We start from the raw sequence: 12,441 nt of genomic DNA on the forward strand, positions 1-12,441 counted from the left end.
AAGCATTGAAAAGCGCTGATAATGTGTTTAGCATATGAATGCAATCACTCTTTTTTTGTTGTTTAAGATTTTGTACAATTCTTTGGTATTCTCATTTTTTGGAAAAAAAAATTAATGGAGCAATTGAATGAACAGATACAACAGAACAGACTCTAAGATGTGGTTAACAGATGAAATTGCTTCAGAAATTATGTGTATGGACTAAAGTCTACCCAGAGAAGGACAAGACAAGGGGCTTTTCCACTCACATATCTAGGGCAGTCAAGGAATCGAGGGGCCAAAAGAGGCTTTAGTGCACTGTGGACACATCCACACCCTGCTAGCACCCGTGCTGATAAGGAACCAGGATGAAGCAGCATGAACCACGGGGCAAGCCCATGCACCATAGTCAAACACACACACCGACAAGCAAACCATTTGAGGCTGGGGAACACTGGTCAAACTGCACTACAGTGAGACAATGGAAAGGTAAGTGATGAAGACATCATGTCCTGTTGCTTTGTAGATTATGCATGGGACAAGCAAGGTGAGCTGCTGGAGCTCAGCTTGAGCAGAGGGAAGGGAAATGCAGGAGGCTGAGCATTTTCTTATAGCATTTTTTTTCTCTTGTGAAACCCCCTTTTTTCTCCTCTATAACAAATGCATTTTATGAGGAAATAATTTAAGACCTGTATGACGTGAGTGGCTTATAATTCTTAGGTTTAATAGAAACAGGCTTCCTAGTTTCAACAAGTAAACACACTAGGAGTTAAAGTTTATACCATTCCACCTGTTTGAAAGTAACAAAAAGCTGTTTTATTCCAGAATGCCTTCTTTGGAAGACGTTGAGAAAGTGCTTTTCATTTATTAAACATTGGTTTGGATAACATGATGCTACAAAGGTAATTTTATTGTTAATTTTCAAGCCTTAAAAAGATGGCACAATGGATGGTTCTAACCATAGCAACTGACATCTGCATGATACTTTATAATGCATAAGTGACTTGATTAACATTTTCATATTTTATCCCAAATGCTGACATGGGTTTACTATGCTCATATACACTGTTAAAATGAATTTGGATAATTCGGTTCCCAAACTGATTTTTAAAGATACTGTATATAAATATTAGAACACAAACTGGCTTGATAGTTATTTAAATTTCTCTTTTGCTTAGTGCCACACAGAGGATTACTCTCTGATGAGTGGGGGGTTCAAGACAGGTTCAAGGCCACACAAGCTAGTATAACTATCACCTTCCTGTCTATACTTGGAGCCTATATAAACTAGAGTTCCTTGGTTAAGTGAGACTGATATCTTAGAATTAGTTGAATCCCCAGTAAACACGTGGGAAGCAAAGGAGGATAAAAGCAACATGAAGCTGTACTCATCAGCATTATGCTTGTACATTTCAGTGAATCTCTGTGATGATGTTATGATCACTATTTTTATTGTAACTGCATTGTACTTGTATGCTTAATGAAGAATTATATAGGTACATTAAAGTGGTACTAATTGATGTGAATATTTAGAAAATTAGGTCCTGTATTTATAAGTCTCCTTTTCAAAGAGAAAACACAATCCACACAGAAGTCCAGTTCCTAACTTACTTTGTTGGGAGACAATATTGCCAGCCTAGACCAGCACTGAACAGAAAAAACTCTTAAGCACATGTACCCAATTGTTATTAGTACTTTTCTTGAGAAGTAGGACTCTGATTTTCTGCTTTATATATACTTCTATATTGTTGAAAAAATTGTTTTACAATGGGCATGTCTTACTTAAAAAATGAAGTTGAACTGAGTGGTTGCCTTGGATTAATTTATAATTGTTGAAATCAATTTTCTATTTTTTATTACCCTTTGTATCCACAGGATCTGCAGAGGGCAGAGGAGAGGACAAGGAGGTAAGGCAGACTCAGTCTGAATAACGGCTAAATAAGTGAATCTCTCTGAGTCTCTGCTTTTTGCTCTACACCTACAGGGTTAATAATCCCCATTTACTAGGACGGATGTCAGGATTCCATTGCCCATGTGAAAGCTCCTGCAACTCAATAAAGTTGATTTCCTTCCTTCCTGCAATGTTCTAACACCATTTAAACATAGCATAAATTATGACTGAGATTTAAAATGGAACAAATATTCCTACATACATTAGTCTCAGTGGGGATTCTACAGAAGTGCTCAGAACCACACTTTTGCAGGTGAAAGGCAGCTCCAGACAGGAAGTTTTCGTTGGAGAGGAGAAAAGATTCTGGAAGGCTGCTTTAGGCATTTTTACAAGCTATCGTCCTATTCCAGGAAGGCTCCACGCACAGAGGTTAGGGACAAGGTCACCCCTGCTAACTCACCAGTGATTTTTGAGCCAGTAGGCAAGCAAAGCAAGACACTGTGGGTACAGGAGTCAGCGGGAGTTGCCGGGAGGTGGTTTCTGAGTGCATAAAGTCACTCTTCGCAGCATAAACTCGCTGCCATTAGGGGATAATAATCTGCCACATCTTGTCTTCCTCTGCATCCCAAACATGCAGTGAGGAAACAAAGAGACAATCTACTATATATATACAATATGCATACGTATATACATATGCTAGTTTTCAATTTGTTTAAATTGATTACCACCCAATACTTGTGGCCACAGTTGGTACCAACGTAGAGTCAATTTACATTCTGCACCTGACTTCAATGACTCACCAAACTGGTTAGTCCTGCAGTGTCTCAGGGTTCGGACAGTGTCTGCGATCATATGCTGTAAGGTAGAACAGGAAACACATCAATAGAAGGGTCGCTGAGGGTGTTACTGAAGAAGCCGTGCCTGCTAGGATGGAAGGATGATCTAGCAGCACTCTTGGCTGTAAACAGAAGAACTGTATTTGGAGCTGGACATAGCTTTGATTCTGCTGAGCTTGGATTATCAAAAAATATTTAGTCCTTGTCTGCAAAAACAGTAGCACCAGACCAGGTGAGGTGGCTCACACCTGTAATCCCAGCACACTGGGAGGTGGGCGGATCACGAAGTCAGGAGTTCGAGACCAGCCTGGCCAACATGGTGAAACGCCATCTCTACTAAAAATACAAAAAAATTAGCCGGGGGTGGTAGCAGGTGCTTGTAATCCCAGCTACTCAGGAGGCTGAGACAGGAGAATCGCTTGAACCTGGGAGGCGGAGGTGCAGTGAGCCGAGATCATACCACTACACTACAGCCTGGGTGACAGAGTGAGACTCCATCTCAAAAACAAACAAACAAAAAACAGTAGCACCCAATCCGGGTTGCACAGGTTCTTACTGAGCCATGAGAAAATACACTGTAGAGAAGTGCAGCCACCCCCGTACCCACACCCCACCCCGCCCCGATCATCCTGTTCACATTTGCGCATGTTGTTTGTTTCACTTCAGGGTATGTGTCACCTCCTCTCCAAGAAGCCTTTCTGAGATGTCCCTCCTGGACTTAGAGGCTCCCATCTCAACATTTCCACTGCTCTTTGTACAGCACCTACTGGCTTTGTGTCATTGTCATTGCTGTTGAACTTTTCTCCTCCTCTAGACCAGGTACCACCAGAGGGCTCTGCATGTGCAGAGCCTACTATATCAGACACATTGACTTACACATATGTGCTGAATGGAGGTAGGAATTTTTGTAGATTCAAAGGTTCGAGTATCTTAAATTGTAACTGGAAATGAGATACTTACAAAAGATGAACATTTTCTAAAACATTAACATCTTTTTTTTTTGAGATGGAGTCTTGCTCTGTCACCCAGGCTGGAGTGCAGTGGTGTGATCTCAGCTCACTGCAACCTCTGCCTCACAGGTTCAAGCAATTCTCCTGCCTCAGCCTCCTGAGTAGCTGGGATTACTGGCATATGCCATCACGGCCGGCTAATATTGGCTAATTTTTGTATTTTTAGTAGAGATGGGGTTTCACCATGTTGGCTAGGCTGGTCTTGAACTCCTGACCTCAGGTAATCCACCCAAATTGGCCTCCCAAAATGCTGAGATTACAGGTGTGAGCCACTGCAGCCGGCCGACATGAACATCTTTAGAGACCATTTTCTGTTCGTAGTTTATAGTCACGTACAGTCTTCAATATTCTAATTTAATTTGTTTCCTTGAAGTCCTCACTGATTTCCAGGCAAAAGTCTTTTTTTTTTTTTTTTTTTTTTTTTTTTGAGATGGAGTCTCACTCTGTCACCCAGGCTGAAGTGCAATGACACGATCTCGGCTCACCGCACCCTCTACCTCCCAGGTTCAAGTGATTCTCCTGCCTCAGCCTCCTGAGTAGCTGGGATTACAGAGGCACGCCACCACAGCCAGCTAATGTTTATATTTTTAGTAGAGACAGGGTTTCACCATGTTGGTCAGGCTGGTCTTGAACTCCTGACCTCGGGATCCGCCCACCTCGGCCTCCCAAAATGTTGGGATTACAGGCATGAGCCACCCTGCTTGGCGGGCAAAAGTCTTCTTTAAATGTACGGCTGCTTTGGACAAGATCCCATCATCTTATACTTGTGTACCTGCAAGAGTCTTCTAGCTGTCTCTACCACTTTTAGTTTTTCATGTTGAAGGAAGTGGCATTTTGGAAGCATATACATATATGCTATAGGAAGAACTAGAGTGCAGGATGGTCTCTTCCAAAATGCTATGTTAGCTGGCTTAATTACCAGAATAATCTCTAAATACTATTGTCATCATGTTCTAGTTCTCCTGAGAATCAACAGTAGCTCTCCACTTTGTTTCGTATCACAATACAAACATCATCCTATTATTCAAGAATTCATATCATTATCTGGTCCTCCAATGTGCGTCAACATCTTTCATGTCCCAACTATACACACTGAGCACAGGATCACCATATACAGCAAATCCTCAATGAATTATTTCTGAAAGAATATTCAACACTAACAAATGTTCTTAAAATTCAGAAGAACTACAGAAACATTATTTGAATATGACCTACTGATTGAATTGTTGTCATAACCATATTTCTAATGCACTTCTATTCAATAGTGGAAAATTGAATGGACAGTGATTATTGCAGTAGCTCAAGCTGCATTTGTAAAGGAAATGAGACCTGACTCATGTCTGTGCATGTATTGTTCGGTTTCCTTCCCCAGATTTTACCACTTTTCCCAGGTCAGTTTTCTCATTTTAAGCTCTGGCGTCACATTGATTTCTATCATATGCCATTTGCATAGCTTGTGCAGGCTCAAACTGATGTAAGGCTCGGTACTGGGTGTGGCACTGAAATCTGAGTTCTGGTCTTCATCTTTAGGCTTTCTAAAGGGGGAGGGGGTAGACAGGGTAAAAGATGATGCCCTTAACATCGACGGATAAAGAGAAGAAAAGAAACCATTTGCTTCTTCTTATGAAACAGTTTGAGATGAAAACATTTCCAGTTGCTGGGGCAGCAAGGAATGTAGCATAAAGAACAGAAATCTCATTAGACCTGATGAGGGCTTCTGGATTTTCATGAGGTCTGACTCAATGTGTTGGACTGCATCAGCCAGATAAAGATAATACACTGTTAACTGGCTTAAGTTAATATCCATCATGAGGAATTGACTTCTCACAAGTTAATTCACTTAGGTTCTATTGGTTCATTATTGTGAAAGATGATCCTGTTTTAGCTTTAGAGAAACCCAGTCCTTTGCTAAGAAATATTCCTTGAAAATAGTGTTTCTCCTAGAAAGGTCAGTCTCATTCTCCAGCATCCAAGTGTAACACAGGGCTATATATGACAAAACTCCTTTTTGTCTTGGACACAGTTTTATCCTGTCTACTCTGTGTAAGGAGGGGTCAGCATGAGGCGTGCTGTGGACCAGGAGCTCACTGGTCCCGTGGGCGGAGCCTGCCCTCTAAGGAAATGATGACCCCATGCCTGCCTGACAGGCTTGCATGTGCGCTATGTGCCTGTTGTGTGCATGCTGAACTGCACCCATTTCTTCAGTTTTATAAAATAAAATTTCTCTTAGGAATTTAAAATATTATTTATGCCATGCTATTCCCTTAAACTTTCTCAAAGAATTAGGGGTATGATGATTGACCCTAATAGAAGTCATATCATTTAGACCTCCTTTGTTTCCAGCTCTATGGTTAGTTGGCAGTCTTGGCATATTTGAGAGCTGGCATTAAGAGGCTTCTGCTGGATTACTGGAGACAGCAGGGGAAGGCCACAGATGCTGGTTAAAAGGAAGGTGGGAACAAGCTTTCCACAGCTTGTTCCCATTTGTGACTTTACAGACTTGTTCAGGTTTTTTTTTTTATCATCTTGTCACTTTGATGGCACTATCTGAGGGAGAAATGACATAATGAACTTAACAAATTCACTGGTTCACTTTAAGGAGGTCAACCTCATGTCTGCCCTCAACAACAGGCAACAGCCAGCTGATAGAGTTCAGTTGTTCTCCCACAGCCCCTTGGACTAGTCAGGGGAAAGGATTGCTCAGCCTTTCCCGGGAATTCCACTTGGTGTGACACACCTCATCCCACATCTTCACAGATGCTCCACAAAGCTCATGTGTTGTTCTTAGGGAGATGTGCTGGCCAGGAGGCGAAGTAAATACTGACCAAAGGCTTCATATTCCCGCAATTGTTTCATTAATCCCAAACGCCAGGGATTAACCTGCTTAGAGGCAAGAATTCTAGTGCCTGCAGCCTTTCATTGTTAGTAAGTGCCCTGTGTGATCTTCAGAATATCACACAGCAACACAAAACACGTACAAAAAAAAAAATAACACTTTATCAATTTCTGGCTCTGTTGGTTTGACTGTAGCATCTAAAATAACTGAGCTCTGATTCCAGAACACTTACTGCAGAGACAGACTTGAAAGTGTATTGACAAATCCACTTAGAAAAGCACTAGCCATCCAGTGATTGTCTTCAGTGTGGTTAAAATGGAGATAAAGCAAGATATTCCAAGACTGTATTCTATATTCCAGATGCTTGGGTTTTGGGGGTTGTATAAGAGCCGACTACACTGTTTCCAAGCTGCCTCACCCTACATGTGGGGAGTTGGCTGGGTGAGCAGAGCAATGTAGTTCTGAGGCAAAGGTCAGGTGCCAAGCCTCAGCAGGACTCATCAGTCCCTGCTGTTCTTTGATCATAGTCTGTGGTCCCTGCCTCACTTAACCTCCTCTCAAGTGCTGACTCAGTCTCACAGGGAACCAGGGTCAGTTTCTGCAAGAGTTCACACAAATCCATCACCATTACTGAAAAGGTCACGCAAAGGTCAGGATCTGTGGAGCAGTGTTACTAGTATCGTCTTTAACCATGAAGGACAGTTTATGACACTAAAGTTCATCTGTCAGATAAATCCATTCCTCTGGCAGTCAATGGGTCTCTTTGGAGTACTTCTATTTTACAGTTGCTCAGTTCTAATGGGTAACCCCTCCTTTGCTCAAGGGCAAGTCAGAAAGGCTTGGAGGGGCCCACCGTATTACAAAACACCTGGGAATGTCCTGGAAATCATTCAGGAAGCGGTGTTTCAGAAACATTTAGAGAGGATTGCCCTGGGAACCTCTTGCTGGAGGAGGGAGGGTACTTTGCTTGAGCTGCTCTGGCCATGGTGCTCAGGGGTGGCACCCTTTGTCAATAGGCTGATAGAGGGGTGGTCCTTCCCTTCACACAAGACCCTGCAAATTCCAGCCTCACATTTAAGCTTGGAGTCCTGAGAGACAAACACATATCCCCAGGAGAGGAACTTTCTCCCTCCGTGCCTTGAAAACATGCAGGCTGAGACACTGAGAGATGCCTGTAAAGCAATAAAACGTAATCTCCTGAGTGTGGATTCCTCCTGACAACAGCCTTACAGTTTTAGCTCTGGTTTGATCATAGACCCTCAATTCTTCATCTTATGATATTCCATTTTTAAAAACAAAAAGCAGATTTTCATATTTCATATTTCAGTATTTCATATTGCTAACATACTTGTTAATTGGAATACATTTTGTTGGCAGTGTACAACATGCAGCAAATAAGCTCCTTGAATTCGCCACGCATCCAATGGAGAAAAGTACTACAACTATTTGTTTCCTAGAGCAGGAAAGAAAAGCATACATTTCTGTTACTGTAAAAAAGGGAGAAGTAATGAAATTTACATACCAGCTTTTCAAAATTGACAAGATTATCCAAAAATGTTTTATTTCCTTCATGAATAAATGTTACATCTGAAAATTAAAAACAAAAAGATGTATGTATCATTAGGAATGGATCATGAGTCAGGGCTGAAGAGGTCTAGGTACAATACAACTTATTCATTTTTCTTAAACATTAGGGATCATTCCATGCACTTGGAGAGGCAATTTGAAATTGGATTTACGTGTTATTTGATGTAAAAGTGCATAATTTATGTGTGTGTGTGTATGTGTGTATGGAAAAACAGTGTAATCTTACTGAAAGTATATATTTTGCACTCATAATGAAGTGTTTGACTTCAATCTGCTTAATATAAACTAAAGCTAGTCTATAACTTAATTATTCCATTATGTGTTTAGGTCAGAAGACTGAGCAGAGAAGGACTGAATACCCAGAAACAACAGGATTTTAGTAATTATGTGTTTGCTTTTTACAAATCCCTGGCAAAGTGTATGGGACCTGCTTAACTTAAAACAACTAGTTAAGATTTAGATTTAGATGTTTAAATTTAAATTTCTGGTTCCCAAAGTTGATGTCTGATTGTGTACCAGGAGTAAGTGAGGAAAGAGGCAGGCTTGAAAATGTCAAGATATCTAGCCCCATTCGACTAGTAGAAAGCAAGCATCACTGACGGAAATAAAAGGAGGAAAGTACAATGAAAGTGCATTTTCAGAGCAAGAGAAAGTTAAATTTTATTTGAGGCTCACTGCATTTAAAATAACTGAGGATATTTATTAAATATCTCCTGTTGGCTGCAGTAAACTAAAGAGTGATTCCTCGAGACATATAGATTTGGAAATCAGTTACATTAAATAAAGGTAGCAACTGAAGCTCTGAGAGTGGATGACTTAGCCACAATTGGATCAGAGGGTGGATGACTGAGCATCAGGGAATCCTCACAGACAAATATCACAAAAAGAAATATACTATAATTTAAAGCATGTGCAAATAATCACGTTATATTTCAGACATTGAGAACCAACCAAATAAAAACAGCCTTCAAAAATCTTGTAAAAATAACCTGATAGAAAAGAGGGGAAAAGAATGTCTTAAAAACTCCTATAAATAGAAAAAGAATGTATTTGCTTTTAATCAAGACTTTTATTCTGCTGGTCCCTAAGGGGTAATTATGAGATAGGTACTCCTAAAACCTACTACCAAAATACTGGGCCACAAAGCTTTTACTGTCACCAGGAGGTGACACTAGTTACACAGTTACAGCACACACTGATGCAACTCTTTCCTCAAGGCGTTATACACAGCTTCCGATGTGGACGGCAATTTTTTCATAAGCTTCTTTTCCTTTTTTTTTTTTTTTTTTTTTTTTGCTTGTAAACTGATGTCCTAGTAGGAAAACGGTTCACAACTCATTACACAGTCTCCTGACAAACTCTCTGGTTATTTTATTATCTTTTGAAATTTTGCTTTCAGAAAATAATTACAAGCTTTCATTCTGTGACACAGTATTTAGAAAAGAGAAGTCAACACAGGTTGTACCTTTTCTGTGTAGCAAATGCAAACCTGTGCACACTCTGTCTACATTAAACACCACCTGAAGATCTGACCTCTACTAACTCTCCAAGAATTCCAGATTCCAAACACCGTCTCAGAGTGGCTTAGTCCATTTTCCCTGCATTACAGGTTTATCCCTCACCTGCCCCTCACCCCTCTTCCTAGGGATGATGAGGAGGGCAGTGGCAATAATGACATCTTACATTTATTAACAGTGTTAGACATGGCTCTAAAGAGCTTTAGCTGCATTAACGCATAAGGTAAGTTCTAGGAGGTAAGCCTGTGAAGAAACTAACGCCCCAAGGACGTCTATGGCCAACCCATGCTCACAGCTACAAGTGTCAGAGCCAGGATTCAAACAAAGGGAGGCTGGCTCCCCGTCACCACTGCGCCTCTCCAGGTACCTCAAGTGGAAAGGACTTGGCTTTTCTTGCTATCAGGTGCAGTCAACCTGCTCAATTTACAACATATCAGCTGCCCCTGCAACAGTGAAAGTGCTTCCCTCCTCACTCCCTCCAGGCAGTCCCTCCTGCCTTCAATCTCTCCTCTTCCTGGGTAGTCCCTCTCCCTCTTAGCTCTCAGTAGAGTGCGTGCAGGCTCTGTTGAGGGGCCAGGGCCTGTCAGGCTGGTACTGTCTAAGCATAAGGCAGGGAAGGTGCCAAGGGTGCTGACCAGGTGAGAGGAGAGAGAGGCTGGAAGGGGTTGCAGCCTGGGAGAAAGGGAAGAGTTAAACTGGCTACAGGTTTCGATGCAGTTGAATGGCAGGTGCATGACACGGAAGGTAAGAGAGAGAAACAAATGAGAGGTTGGGCTGAAAAAACCTAGGATGTCAGAATTTAAGTCATGGGACAAGAAGCAGTTTTGGGGTATGAGAAATTAGCAACTGCCAGGCCTCTTTCACCTGGAGACACCTGAACACACCCCAAACATCTGAACTAGAACTGCTCCATGAAATGATTTTGAAGAGATGGCAAGTGGAAGAGGAGGAAGAAACATTCAAGAGCCCCAACATTCCTTTCCTTCAGAGACCCGCACAAATCTGCAACAATAAACTCCACTCTAAGACACATACACGAAACCCACCACAGGGACCCCAGTTTATCTTCAAACAACGAGATGATTCACTCCATCTCCAAAAATAGCACACAATATACGACTCCTTAGATCCTTAGCTCAGCTGGATCTTCTCCCCAGCACTTAGTGCTTCCCATTCATCCCTTTCTGACCAAGAGTCCACACCACCGTAAGGGGAAAGTACATCAAAAGGCAAGACATTCAAATAAGAGAGAGGAAGACTGAGGGCTAGAAGGATTCTCAGGTAATCCACTTACTTGATAATCTGCAGGCTTATTGGGAACTGAGTTTCAAAAAATGCAGCATAGGGGGCCTAATCCTTCCTAAACACCAAGGAGTTCAATTTGGTCCCATTTTTCTAATTAAAAGCTACTCAAAGTAGGAGGCACAAGAGAGGAGGGGAAAAAGAGCTTTCACTAAAAACTAAGTTGGTTGTTCTAAAATAGTTCACTGCAACTTTAAATTATATGATTAAAAAAGCTTAAGAATTAATGTTGTATATTTTTGCCAAAATGTCTCATCTTAGGCATAATACACATTTTTTATATTTTCATCACATTTTCTTTGGAAATTATCTCAGACAAAAACAGTAACTTTAAATACCATGAAGTACTAATACTACACGTTTTTATAATAACGAAAAATTAGAGAAAGGAAAACTAAGTGCTTATTGAAATTCAAGGAAGCTTCTAATAAGAAAATAACAAATGTTTATTTCTTATTCTTTTGATATGAGTAAATGTGTTTTCAGTAGAAAAAGGGAAATTTGTCTGGCTGCCAACAGAGGTCTCGATAAACTCAGCAGAGCAGAAAATTGCATCCAAGCTAAAATGTAAGTGTGAGACACTTGACTGCATTAAATATTTTGGGGGAAAACCACTAATACATGGCAGAAGGCTCTGTTCATATCTAATGAAGTTAAAGAAATATTGTCAACTAATTTCTCATTACTTTAAAAGTATGTATTGTTTCAAAATTTTTTCTTCCTACAATCAATTCCTTTCCTACATCTGTCCTACTTTCTATTGTCTTTATTTGTGTCTAAATGACCCTAAGTGTTACTTCCCACCTGCCCCCTCCCACCCTCTAATTGAAGGTGTTTTATTCCACAAATAAGAAGCACAGACCTGAATACACTTCTCTTAAAAGCAAATAAATATGAAGAGTCAAATAAACTTTTAAATTATTATTTGGGCACCGCAGTGTCTCTTTCACGCATTTGTATTTAACAGAATCTTTTCAGCTTGGATGAAGCATCTGTGCATATCTATCTCCATTGTCCTAATATTATATTCTTGTTTCATAGAGATTCTTGCTTCATATTAGATGAAGGAAGACTCAGTGAGTAGCTACAGGATGTACAGCAACTCACAATAATTTTCCAAGCCCTGGCTGTTCTTGAGAGAAACTGAAGAGGAAATGTCAGCTTTATGGGGTAGGCGAAGGGCATAGGGGGTGGTGGCAATGGGAGGAAGTGGAGAATGAGGATGGCCAGGCCAACCAGCAGTCCAGTTCCCAAATAGCTCATTTCCAGAATCACGTGTATAGGTCCAGCCATGGGGGGCTGGCTCAGCGTAAGTTACAAGCCTCTGAAGAGAAGAGGCTGGATGAAAGAGTATTCCTACAAAACCCCTCGAAGGAATCAAAATATGGCCACGGATAATGCCCAAACCCTTTCCCTGGAAAGTATACAGGTAAAGATTTACACTGAATGTCAGGGATATACACCGGATTAAAAAGAGTTTCCT

General features: G+C 41.0%; 1 protein-coding gene across 2 annotated transcripts in view; it reads right to left on the reverse strand.

The window, feature by feature from the left end:
- The window catches only part of LOC105475677 (Rap guanine nucleotide exchange factor 5), a 242,049-nt gene that overhangs the window by 4,625 nt on the left and 224,983 nt on the right, over nt 1-12,441 (reverse strand). For both annotated transcript variants that reach the window (XM_011731142.3, XM_071094929.1), the window contains exons 24-25: nt 8,075-8,139; nt 2,671-2,725 (exon numbers count right to left, since the gene is read on the reverse strand). In XM_011731142.3, the coding sequence (XP_011729444.1) occupies nt 2,671-2,725; nt 8,075-8,139 (120 nt within the window). The remainder of the gene's footprint in view (nt 1-2,670; nt 2,726-8,074; nt 8,140-12,441) is intronic.

This window comes from Macaca nemestrina, chromosome 4 (genome assembly GCF_043159975.1).
Source record: "Macaca nemestrina isolate mMacNem1 chromosome 4, mMacNem.hap1, whole genome shotgun sequence".
Taxonomy (NCBI): domain Eukaryota; kingdom Metazoa; phylum Chordata; class Mammalia; order Primates; family Cercopithecidae; genus Macaca; species Macaca nemestrina.